The following is a 13,270-nucleotide window of genomic DNA, read 5'->3' on the forward strand; positions in this document are numbered from 1 at the left end:
CAACCCAAATCTATCGTGGGCGGCTGAAACCGAAAATCAAACACCAGGAACTCATTGGGTCCACTGGGTGGCACGCAGCTGCTTCTGTTATAAACTTACTAGCTGTGGTGTACCTGGCACGTTCGTTTATTTGTGGGCGTCTTTAACATTTTATATCCGGGCTGAGGCACCTGTGTGCGGTGGGTTAATTACTCTGGTGAATAGATTGCGGTGTGGAATCGGAAAGGTCACCAGAAGCCTCATTTATTTAATTCTGACTCCTCGACGCCCGGAGCAAAAGTGTGATGTGGTTACAAGTCGAATAATGCGGTGCAATAGGCAGCAAGGTCAAGAGGTCATCTCGGCCACTGCCGTTGATGCAGCCATCCCTCCCTTCTTTCTGCCAGATTCCCACCACTGTTGTACCGTCGACAACTCTCCTCCAAGGAGTGACATCTCGATCACCATCACGTGTCCATTCTGCTGCAAGCTCATGAGCGATATTCATTTATAAGGCAATTACCCAAAGATCTGTATTTTATACTCTTTGGTTTTTTCGGTAAAGTCACGGAGATAAAAAATAGAATAAAATAAATGAAAGCAACTAAATTTAATTCTGTAGCCAGTATTGCTGCCTCGTTCAGTCGCTATTAAGGTTTGGTAGCGGCGTTCGCCGCTTGTTGCAGAGGTTCACGGTTCGAATTCACCGGCCGCCCTGGTTCTTACTGCGCTGTGCACATGAACCATAACAACACGACCCGCCGTAGGCTTCACAGTGGACGTTCGAGACCCCCTGGTGTAATTATGCAGGAGCCGGCCCACCGTGTGCTGGCACCAGAGTCCGCATTTGTCAAATTTTGAAAAATTGCACCACAAATTGCTCATTTGGGACCCTATGTAGAGCGACCGACGTGCCCATGGTCACACACTCGTGCCCCGAGTCACTCTTGTGGATGGCACTCACGCTGGTCTCATGAGCCCTCACCCGGTTCAACAAAATCAACTTGAAACTTTACTTCTTCCTGTTTGTGACACAGTCAGCGTGTCCTTCAAGGACCACTGTTACATCCTCGTCTCCAGCTTGATGTAGTTCACCACCCGTCTTGTTATTGCGCTCGTTTACCCGAGCGAGCCCCGCCGAGTCTCAAGACTCTTTGTCAGGAGGGTCCTGTCAAGTTTTTCAGTCCGGGGCAATGTTGCTGGCTGCTGTGTGCAATCCCAATTTAGTCAGAATCAGAATAATTATTTAGACTGGAAGAATCCGATGAGCTATGTAGGCTAATTTTCAGTGTCATTTTGCAGCATCGGGATGTTGTTTTTGCCCAGTATCAGCTACATTGTATGGTTTTCTTTTTTAGTTATGGGTGGAAAGCGGAGAACTCGGAGGAGACAATAGGAGATCAATAGGAGAATGTACACACTACACGCACAAAGGCTCCCCGGTCGGGAATTGAACACAGACCCTTCTTGCCGTATCGACTTTGGGCGGCAGGGTGGCGCAAGTGGGGGACGCTGTCAACGCAGTCCACGCGCCATTCAAAGACCACTCGCAGAGTTTCATCATCGTCAGCGAGCTTGAATCAACAACTCAGTCGTCGTAATCAGCCGTGTGCAATCCACTGCTGGATGACGGTCTCCCCCCAAGCTGCCGTCACCTCGCACGACCCTCGCCGTAGTAACGCGGCACACCTGCACAAGAGCCGAGTCTCATCGCACCGTCTCACCGGCAGACGTCCCGTCGGACGCGTCCAGTTCCTCTGGCCTCCACTCCGTGACTAATGTTGACCATCGACCATCGTCCCTTCTAATGACGACTCAGGAATATCAGGAGATGGGGCACCATGGCAGGGATGGTGAGCTGAGAGGCGAAACCGTGCCCTCTGGGTGTGCTCAGCGGTGTGGGCTGGCCACATTGCATGGATATTAAAGAACGTCGCACTCCCTTGGCCAGATTAAATGTCACAGATCATTGCGTGCGTGCGTACGTGTGTGTGTGTGCCGGCTTGTCACCACGTAATCATCCCCCGGGGCCACCTAGAGACCAATGTACAGGCGTGATGAGTCCTCAGCCCTGCTACGCTGTTTTGTCGAAGATGGAAACCAAAACGAGATAGAAGGATCACGGATACGCGTCGATTCCGTAACGCAGTTCCAACATGCGCTTGTCTTTGGAAGTGTTTATTTGGAAATATTTATTTGCGGTACCCGGGACAAAATGCGTTTGCTCATTGCTACTTATGCTTTTAGTGCTGGTTTGTGTGTCTTTAGAGTTTGGTCAAATCTTTTAATGATCTTGACTTAAAGCTTTCGTGACTGCAGGAATTCATAAAACAAAAAACTACGACGTTTCGATCACAACCTGATGACGATTGCTTGTGTTGCGATCGTCGTAGTTTTTTGTTAATTTTTTTGTTCTACGTGACTTTACCGAAAGACCCAAAGAATACCTTTTAATGATTTTCTCATTTATGGCTGAGCGAGTGGAAAAGTGCTGCCCGTTAGTTCAGTGATGGGCAACCTAGACTAGTTAGTGGGCCACGTGGGCAGCCTTCCTTCACCTCAGTGGGCTGCAAGCTTGACGTGGTGCTTGTGCACTCATCATCATGACCTCAGGCATCACCCTGAAACCCCTAGACCAGGCCACCACGTGGAGCTCCACCCTGGACTCACCTAGACCAGGCCACCACGAGGGGACCCACCCCAGACACCCCTAGACCAGGCCACGATGAGGGGACCCACGCTGGACACCCCTAGACCAGGCCACCACGTGGAGCTCCACCATGGACACCCCTAGACCAGGCCACCACGTGGAGCTCCACCATGGACACCCCTAGACCAGGCCACCACGAGGAGCTCCACCCTGGACACCCCTAGACCAGGCCACCACGTGGAGCTCCACCATGGACACCCCGAGACCACGCCACCACGTGGAACTCCACCCTGGAGACACCCCAAGACCAGGCCACCACGTGGAGCTCCACCATGGACACCCCGAGACCAGGCCACCACGTGGAGCTCCACCCTGGACACCCCTAGACCACGCCACCACGTGGAGCTCCACCCTGGAGACACCCCTAGACCAGGCCACCACGACCCACCCTGGGCACCCCTAGACCAGGCCACCAGGAGGGGACCCACGGGTCGCAGGTTGCCCCCCACTGCTTTACTATATGGACCAGAGGTCACTTGCAGAAGGGACCTCAGAGGTAGCTCTGTTACATCTACATCTGTGGGCCAATCTCTGACACGAAAGGGCTGCACCGCTCTGAGACCAACAGGCATTTCGCCTCAAGACCTAATGGCAATAACACAATTGGGATTACATTGGGGAAAATTGCAATAATAATACAAAATATTTCTACTTTGTGAAAAGTTGACATTGTTTTTCCTTTGGACATGGCAATGTGGAATTTCCACCACGGGCTTAGTATTGCTGCATGCTTTTTCGAGACCAGCACCACCACGTGCTCGTGTGAAAGAGTGAGGCACTTGGGACATTGTTGCTTTAACGCTGTGAAACATTGTGCACGTGTTCTCCCAGAATCCTTCACTGCAGACCACAAGCCTCTGCTGGGAGAGTCGCCGGAAGTGCGTGGATTTTTTCTTGGCTGCGGCTTCAACAGCGCAGGTGAGCGCTCTCAAGCGCTCACACTCATGCACTCACGTACACACATGAACCAGAGCAGCCGCGGGCCTCGAACCACGGACTTCTTGAACAGGCTGCATGTTGGCTCGTACAGTCCTGTAGTCCAGCGCTGTAGAGGCAGTGAGTGTTGGTGGATAACACAAACTCGTGAAACTAATCACACAAATGCCCCACCCGTGTGGCATCAAAGTCACAATCTCCTGGCTTGCCAGGGTATGATGGCAGTACACAGCAAGAGGGTTTATTTCCACCTGTTTCCATCTGTACGGGGATTGTGCGTTTACCCCACACGCACACGCGAATTTCTCCAGGTTTTCGCCAGTTTACTCCCGCGTCTATAATCGACTCATGAAATCGAGTTTGTCAAACAAACCAAACTAGGACTACAGAGCTTGGGACATTCTTGGCACCCGGTTCTGCATTGCCTTCCCATTCGCCTGTGATTCTACATGCCTCTAAATCACTCATTCTCTGAAAAGGAACAAAAACTGAGCGCTTAATAAAAAAACACATTCCTGCGGAGGGAGCTAGTAGGAACGTTGGGTTGCTCGGTCAATGGCCAGGATCAACGGCGGCGTGGTGTATTCCGCAAATATGCCCGACTGTGAAGGTGGACACAAGCCGGCGTGAGTAAGTTAAGCGTTGAGTTTTATAAGGGCACCACGGGGTGACCAGCCCCTCCCCACCCAGCCCCACCCCTCCCACCCCCACCCAGCCCCACCCCTCCCACCCCCCACCCAGCCCCACCCTCCCCACCCAGCCCTCCCCACCCTCCCCACCCAGCCCCTCCCCACCCTCCCCACCCTCCCCGCCCAGCCCCTCCCCACCCTCCCCACCCAGCCCCTCCCTCCCTCCCCACCCAGCCCCTCCCTTCACGATGGACGGACACAATAATCCCTTGTGGGCTGGTGGAACCAGTGGGTTCCTACCAGTAAAATGTCTTCTTATTATACAACATCTGTGAATAGAGTTGAAACTTAATAACAAGTGCATTCCAGTAATATTCAACAGGGTCTTGCATCACAGAGGAGTTTTTCAAAATGCAGGCGAAGTAAAATGTGTATCCTCAGAAGCCCCAAATGTTTACTTGCAAATAAAAATAAATGTTTTACATATCATTCAGTGAAGATACGCATAAAGAGTGAACAGATTCAAGTGAACATGTTTTTGGCATGATGTTTGAAACAGAATTAAAATTTTCAGTGAGATTAATTTTAATTGAGGCAGAAGCTTTGATTCATCGTAGCCTCTTACGTTCATATTCGACCAAGCTAAAAGTTTTAATTGCTCATTAAATGTCACTTGTGGGAATAAGTTTAAGAGGAAAATTAGATGCAGTGTTTTGCTCGCGATGAACTGCACTATGGAAGAACGAATCGTCTCAAGATTTAGAATTTACTTTTGGGACGTAAGGCAGAAAACTTCGAGACATGTCTTAAAATAGTTAATCGTGGAACTGTATTGATGCAGATGAACTGGTTAGTAATGTTTCGATTTAAAGCTTTCGTGACTGCAGGGATTCATCTTCTTGGTTCTTTCGGTAAAGTCACGTAGAAGGGAAGTAATAAAATAATAAAAATAAAGCATAAAATAATTCTCACGACGTTTCGGCTACAACGCAAGCAGCCGTCTTCACCTGAAGACTGCTGCTTCAGGTCACTATGGAGCATAGTGACCTGAAGACGGCCTGCTTGTGTTGTAGCCGAAACGTCGTGAGAATTATTTTATTTTATCATGTTTTATTTTTATTATTTTATTACTTCCCTTCTACGTGACTTTACCGAAAGAACCAAGAAGATGATTAGTAATGCCTTGGTAAACGTGTAGTGACATGGAATGGGTCACCACGTAGCATAACGCTGGTTGCTGGCAGAGAAGGCGATCTGCAGGTGCAGCAGCCCTGTCTGTCAGCAGGTCACGTGATAAGCAGAGAGAGAGAGGGATGCAGGGCAAAGGTGAGAGAGGGGTCACGTGAGGTCAGCCCGGGACCCACGAGCAGGTTCCAGAAGGGGGGCATGACCGGGGGCTGAGCGAGGCCACGCCAGGAGGAGAAGAGGGACCCCGATCGTCCGGAGTGGATCCCTCGTCGTGCTGCTGGAGTCTTCGTGTTCACCTTCTCTGTCAGTCAGGCAGTCTGTTAGCTGTCCTCGCTGAAGTGTAGTTACCCTGTGAAGGCTGTAATACATAGAGTGCCTCCTACTCCTAGTGTCTCAAAGTGTATCACTACAAATGTGTAAAATACAAACGTAGGCTAGTGCCTATGTCTCCGTGTGGACAGCAGGAGGTCTAACTACAGAGATCACAGAGATTCGTGGAGTTTGTAATACAGCGCGCAAAGGCAGCCAGAACCCGCACCAACAATTGCTCTAGCTCTGTGGTCCTATATTGACATGATGTTCCAACTCCACTCATGAGCGTTTCATACGTGTGGGGGGAAACCGGAGTACCTGGAGAAGACCCACACGTGTGAGTGAGGGGAGTGACCCTCAATCCCTGCACAGGTAGAAATTGACCCACTTGCTGTACTGCAATCACATCCTGGCCAAACCGTAAGTTGGCGACCTCAACTCCCACGGGTGGAGATGGCGTTTCACCGGTGTGTGCGTGATGCACCAACCCTCACCTCCACAGTGCTGGATTACAGGTCAAGTGCAGCATAGCCACAGGCGGGCTGGCAAATGTTGAGCCCTCTGCAGCGTCTGGTCACTCAGGCAGCAGCCTCGGATGTGCAGCTGGCACAACGAGTGGTGGGCAATGTAGGATGGCGAATCTCCCAGTCACTGGAGTCTCTTAACCCTCCACACCTGGGTCTGTCACGTGATCTCTTGCTGGTGAGCCCGCGGCACTCGGTGTACGGAGCCGTGGTGACATCACCGCCACTCGGTGCATTTGATGCGTGGTGTGGTGCGGTGTACGTTTTGCGTTGATGCTTGCGAAGGGATGATGCTGGGAGGTGGCTGTGGCCAGGAGCTGGCTCACTGGATCATTCATGGACGCCCAGAGAAAGACATGTTCAGCTACGACATACGGTAGGGAACGCAACGCATTGTCACACGAGACGATGCAGTACAACGTCGCATATCCGATTCCCTGGGGCCTGAGGCTGTGGGCGGATATGTGAAAAGGTCAGATACGTGAATATCGCCTGCACCTATTAGGAAACCACTGGAGCTATGCACTTCTAAATCTTGATTGAAAACGAATCTCTTTAGAACTGATTTTTGTGTTTAGTTTGTTATCCTTCCCCCCGCACCTCCGATTCGCTCGGTTGGCTACGTACGGCGCCAAAGAAGTTCAACGTACGTACATACATCTCACCACTGCGGCACCCTCAATACGTACGTGCGGCGCGTGTTCCCCCCTCTCCCTGCCTCGCCCCGCCAGACGTTTCCACGGCTCCATGACGAATGACAACCGCTGGATTCGCGAGCGGAGTCACGAATCGTATGCCAAGAACTACTCGGTGGTCTTCCCGCACGACGAGCCGCTGGCCTTCCGCAACGCTCGCCTCGACCCCTTCCACAAGGTCGGCTCGCGCTGGGGCGGCAGCGCAGCGGGAACCCGTTGTTGCCTCGCTGCATTAAGAGCCTGGGTTCGATTCCCAGCTTGCGGGAGTTGGGATGTCCTCTTCCCCCCCCCCCTGTTCTGCATGGAGTTTTGTCCTGTTTCTCTGGCTTCCTCCCATAGCTAAAACATAAACAGCATGCACAATGGAACTGCTATTGGCCAAAGCTGTCGGAAAGACAGCGTCTGAATGAAAATATGCTGTCTTTCCGTCAGACGCTGTCTTTCCAACAGCCCTGTTCTTCACCTGAGGACGGCTGCTTGCGTTGTGGCCGAAACGTCGTGAGAATTGTATTTTATTATGTTTTTATTTTTATTCTTTTATTATTTCCTTCTACGTGTCTTTACCGAAAGAACCAAGAAGATAAACTTGTAGTTCTTGACCTTCCCGGGACGCGTGTTTTCCCGAAATAATCAACGGATCAAGGCTTTATGAAGAGCTCGCTTGAACAAAAATAAAGCAACAAGCATCCAGCCCCGGTCACGTGACCCTGCCCGGTGCAATGCGAGGAGTCGGCGGCGCTGCGGCCGTTAAAGGTCACGGCGCGCCGGTCGTCGGGAATAATTTCATGCTCGGAGAATCCGGTCCGGTGAGCCCCAGGCTCCCTCCACGTGTCCCCCAAAATTAGTGAAAACCTTCACAGGGGCCAATCGAGCGGCGGAGGGGGCGACGACTAACGGAAGGAGGCCTGAATAAACCCAGTGGGCGCATGTCTGCGCAATAGATAAAAACTGCGAATACGTAATGTAGCGTGACACACCTCAGCGGAGTAGATAACTGAGATAGTTTTTATTGCTGTTTTAGAATGTTCCTTTGAATCACCGTGCATGTGTTTATTCCGCGTTTAATGTGTCAGTTTTGTCGACGTGCACTCTCCCTATAGTCACCGTTTGTGTTTTGGAGATGTTCCTCGTTTATTATTTAAAATACGCTCGGATAAGTTGTCTAATTTCCTGCAAAGCAAAGCCTCAAAGTTGATCTTTTCCCCCCAGAACTGCACTGGGTTGGGATGTTTGGTAACTTTCTTTTGTGTTTTGTTTTGTGCATGGGCATAAACCGAATACCCAGCGGTGCGGTCATAAGACTCTCTAACGTCCACACAGATGGGTTCACGAACCCCACTTGCTGTACTTCCACCTCCTGGCCACTTTGCGGCCAATTTGTCTCGGGGGATTTTGCAAATGTGCGTGATCCACCAGCCGCCTGCGTGCGAGGCACTGGATCGTGGGCGTGCGTAGCTAGCAAGCCGGCTCGAAAGCCTTTGATGCATCTGATTTTTTTTTTTTTTCATTGTGACACAACGGGAGCCCGGTGCGATGCCGCCGATCGCCATTGGAAGGGAACAGAAATTCGGCGAGCGGCAACTCGAATTGGGCGCGGCAGGACCAGTCTGCAGGGCGGCGGGGATCGGACTCGCTGTCCCGGCCAAGTGGGGAACCACGCGCAGGGGACTTGGAGGATTTATACGGAGAGGGAGAGGGAAGGCCGAGGGAGGGGTGGGGAGAGGAAAGAGGGGATCTTGATGTGTCTGTTAATCTATCAAGCATCCGAGATGGCCTGAGACAATCCTGCTTTTCATATCCCAGATAATCTGAGATGATCAAAGCCGTCGTATCAATACAGCATTTGTATCCCCCCCGTCAGAAATACCCCCGGTTGGGCGAAGGCAGTCAGTGCAGCTCCGCTTACACGATCGTTGGTCCTGCACTGGTTTGTCTTTACGGTGTCAAGGTCCACGTTCCTATGGCGGGGGACGGACATGTCCGTAAGACATCCACTGTTGATGGTGCCTCATGTCGAACTTGGAACTTAAAAAACAAAACAATGTGTTTACAACAACAACAACAATGCAACAGTGACCACAGGGAGCGGTGGTGCTCGTCTCCCTGAGCTGACATGCACAGCAGGGGGTCAGACGCCGTCTCCCGGCAGCAGTAGGGGGTCAGACGCCGTCTCCCGGCAGCAGTAGGGGGTCAGACGACGTCTCCCGGCAGCAGTAGGGGGTCAGACGACGTCTCCCGGCAGCAGTAGGGGGTCAGACGACGTCTCCCGGCAGCAGCAGGGGCTCAGACGCCGTCTCCCAGTAGCAGCGGGGTCAGACGACGTCTCCCGGCAGCAGCAGGGGGTCAGACGACGTCTCCCAGCAGCAGTAGGGGGTCAGACGCCGTCTCCCAGCAGCAGTAGGGGGTCAGACGCCGTCTCCCAGCAGCAGTAGGGGGTCAGATGCCGTCTCCCAGCAGCAGTAGGAGGTCAGATGCCGTCTCCCAGCAGCAGCAGGGGGTCAGATGCCGTCTCCCAGCAGCAGTAGGAGGTCAGACGCCGTCTCCCAGCAGCAGCAGGGGGTCAGATGCCGTCTCCCAGCAGCAGCAGGGGGTCAGACGACGTCTCCCAGCAGCAGTAGGAGGTCAGATGCCGTCTCCCAGCAGCAGCAGGGGGTCAGATGCCGTCTCCCAGCAGCAGCAGGGGGTCAGACGACGTCTCCCAGCAGCAGTAGGGGGTCAGACGCCGTCTCCCAGCAGCAGCAGGGGGTCAGACGCCGTCTCCCAGCAGCAGTAGGAGGTCAGACGACGTCTCCCAGCAGCAGCAGTAGGGGGTCAGACGACGTCTCCCGGCAGCAGCAGTAGGGGGTCAGACGCCGTCTCCCGGCAGCAGTAGGGGGTCAGACGACGTCTCCCGGCAGCAGCAGTAGGGGGTAAGACGCCGTCTCCCGGCAGCAGTAGGGGGTCAGACGCCGTCTCCCGGCAGCAGCAGTAGGGGGTCAGACGACGTCTCCCGGCAGCAGCAGTAGGGGGTCAGACGCCGTCTCCCGGCAGCAGTAGGGGGTCAGACGACGTCTCCCGGCAGCAGCAGTAGGGGGTCAGACGCCGTCTCCCGGCAGCAGTAGGGGGTCAGACGCCGTCTCCCGGCAGCAGCAGGTGGTCAGACGACGTCTCCCGGCAGCAGTAGGGGGTCAGACGCCGTCTCCCGGCAGCAGTAGGGGCTCAGACGCCGTCTCCCGACAGCAGCAGCAGGGGGTCAGACGCCGTCTCCCAGCAGCAGTAGGGGGTCAGACGCCGTCTCCCGACAGTAGCAGCAGGGGGTCAGACGCCGTCTCCCGGCGGCAGTAGGGGGTCAGACGCCGTCTCCCGGCAGCAGTAGGGGCTCAGACGCCGTCTCCCGACAGCAGCAGCAGGGGGTCAGACGCCGTCTCCCAGCAGCAGTAGGGGGTCAGACGCCGTCTCCCGGCAGCAGTAGGGGCTCAGACGCCGTCTCCCGGCAGCAGTAGGGGGTCAGACGCCGTCTCCCGGCAGCAGTAGGGGGTCAGACGCCGTCTCCCGGCAGCAGTAGGGGCTCAGACGCCTGTCTCCCGGCAGCAGTAGGGGCTCAGACGCCGTCTCCCAGCAGCAGCAGGGGGTCAGACGCCGTCTCCCAGCAGCAGTAGGAGGTCAGACGACGTCTCCCAGCAGCAGCAGTAGGGGGTCAGACGCCGTCTCCCAACAGCAGCAGCAGGGGGTCAGACGACGTCTCCCGGCAGCAGTAGGGGGTCAGACGCCGTCTCCCGGCAGCAGCAGTAGGGGGTCAGACGCCGTCTCCCGGCAGCAGTAGGGGGTCAGACGCCATCTCCCAGCAGCAGCAGTAGGGGGTCAGACGCCGTCTCCCGGCAGCAGCAGTAGGGGGTCAGACGCCGTCTCCCGGCAGCAGCAGGGGGTCAGACGCCGTCTCCCAGCAGCAGCAGTAGGGGGTCAGACGCCGTCTCCCAGGCAGCAGCAGTAGGGGGTCAGACGCCGTCTCCCGGCAGCAGTAGGGGGTCAGACGCCGTCTCCCGGCAGCAGTAGGGGGTCAGACGACGTCTCCCAGTAGCAGTAGGGGGTCAGACGCCGTCTCCCGGCAGCAGTAGGGGCTCAGACGCCATCTCCCAGCAGCAGCAGGGGGTCAGACGACGTCTCCCGGCAGCAGTAGGGGCTCAGACGCCATCTCCCAGCAGCAGCAGGGGGTCAGACGACGTCTCCCGGCAGCAGTAGGGGCTCAGACGCCATCTCCCTGCAGCAGCAGGGGGTCAGACGACGTCTCCCAGCAGCAGTAGGGGCTCAGACGCCATCTCCCAGCAGCAGCAGGGGGTCAGACGCCATCTCCCGGCAGCAGTAGGGGGTCAGACGCCGTCTCCCGGCAGCAGGGGCCGACCGAGTCGGAGGTAACGGGAGGGCCGCAGGAGAGAGGGAGCGCGGGGCGAGGCATCAACATTTAAACCCCTTGACATTTCATTTGCGTGTCAAACGCTCCGACGACAGCAGCACTCGGCCACAATGTTGGGTACGCAAAGAGCGCCCGTTTGTGATGGGGGAGTCTGGGGGGCGGTGGAGGGGGGGGGGGGGTCGAGCAGCCGTAGTGAGAGCTCCGGGCGAGTTGAGTTGACATTTAATCAGGCCCTAATGAGATGAGATGCCGAGCTGATTGCAAGAGGATTTAAATGATCTTGTGAAGGGGATGGAGAATCTCTCTGCCATTAATGCTTGTGTCAGGGTGTGGAATTTAGCTTGAAGTGATGCCAAGGTTAGGCGCTGGGGTGGGGGAAGTTAATTAATTCCTTAATTCATTAAATTATCTTTACATTACACGTGGCCAGGCGCCACTGTGGTTAGAGAGCGTGATTCACATCCAGACGTGTGTGGGTTCAAATCCGGCTCAGTCGGCACCTCGCCTCGTGATCCCTTCTGGGGTGGTTAATCTATTGCTCTCCTCTTGCTCCACTCCCCTCCACGCTCTCTCCTGCCTCTCCCCTCTCATCTCACTCTACTCCCCTCCGCTGACTCTCCTACCTCTCCCCTCTCATCTCACTCTCCTCCCCTCCACGCACTCTCCTACCTCTCCCCTCTCATCTCATCTCACTCTCCTCCCCTCCACACACTCTCCTACCTCTCCCCTCTCATCTCACTCTCCTCCCCTCCACGCACTCTCCTACCTCTCCCCTCTCATCTCACTCCACTCCCCTCACATCTCACTCCCCTCTCATCTCACTCTCCTCCCCTCCACGCACTCTCCTGCCTCTCTACCCTGAACTCAGTCCAATTCTCCTCCATGCCCTCTCCGTCTGCAATGACAGCCTGTGAAATTTGATTTCGCGGGAACGTATTTCCCGACCTTTCCCCGGTTGCCTTCTCTCCACACGAGGCCGTGTCGCCTCCTCGCTGGCTCCTCGATGGATGTGTTGGTCACACGCCAGTCGAACTGAAATGTCGACTTCTCTTGAGCTGCAGTCAGACAGTTTAAGTGACTCACAGATATCAATAACGGGGGCTGTGGGAGTGGGGGGGGGGGGTTTGTTTTGACAGTCATCGGTGAGCGGGCCAAGATCTTTATACCGCTCCATTGGAAAACCCCACGTCGATTCACAGTTGGCTGGAACCCAGTACCCGAGTCAAGAGCTGCATGGCTCACAGGGTTATACCTAATAAATGAAAAATAAATCAAATAAATTCAAAGCCAATACTCGACCCAACAGTGATCATTCCTGACGTTGGTCCGAACCCGATGCACAAAATACTGCTGGCTGGCTCTTCACGGCTGGCTTTGCCCAGACAGCGAGCGGGTGAGTGTGTCAGTGTGTCAGTGCTTTTGTTTAATTTCATGTGTATCTGTGTGTGTGACTGGGGAGACAAAGGCGGGCGGGCGTGGTGGTCAGGCCACACCACCCCCTGGTGCACCGTGCCTGCCTTCATAGGTGCTCGCTCACAGCACTTGACCCAAACGGTCTAAAAAGCTACGCAGGGGATCTTTGTCTTTTTATTGTTGTTGTACGGTGCCAATTAATTAGTTTGGATTCTATTCCAAATATGATTCAGAACTAGTTATTATTTGTGCGTGTATATACCCAGGAAAGCCTCATTGAGTCTCAAACTGTTAAAGTAGGGGGCAATGCCATTGATCAGCGTTGAGATTTTTGGCCAATGTCAGTTACCTTGTGTAGGTTTTATTAGATACTTGCTTTTTGCCAGTCCAAGGACGACGGGTGTATTGCAGTAAATCTGAAACTTGCAAGCAAAAAGCAGACCGCGACGTGATATATTCATTGCATCAATTCGTGTGCAATTTGTAAGGCCGCG

At 54.4% G+C, this 13,270-nt stretch overlaps 1 protein-coding gene across 5 annotated transcripts in view; it reads left to right on the forward strand.

Annotated features, from left to right (window-relative positions):
- The window catches only part of SARDH (sarcosine dehydrogenase), an 86,523-nt gene that overhangs the window by 17,764 nt on the left and 55,489 nt on the right, over positions 1-13,270 (forward strand). For all 5 annotated transcript variants that reach the window (XM_061571716.1, XM_061571712.1, XM_061571715.1 and 2 more), the window contains 3 exons: positions 3,521-3,607; positions 6,564-6,654; positions 7,010-7,151. In XM_061571716.1, coding sequence (XP_061427700.1) covers positions 3,521-3,607; positions 6,564-6,654; positions 7,010-7,151 — 320 coding nt within the window. The remainder of the gene's footprint in view (positions 1-3,520; positions 3,608-6,563; positions 6,655-7,009; positions 7,152-13,270) is intronic.

The sequence above is a fragment of the Lethenteron reissneri genome, chromosome 48, assembly GCF_015708825.2.
Source record: "Lethenteron reissneri isolate LAM-NWPU_2019-01 chromosome 48, ASM1570882v1, whole genome shotgun sequence".
NCBI lineage: Eukaryota > Metazoa > Chordata > Hyperoartia > Petromyzontiformes > Petromyzontidae > Lethenteron > Lethenteron reissneri.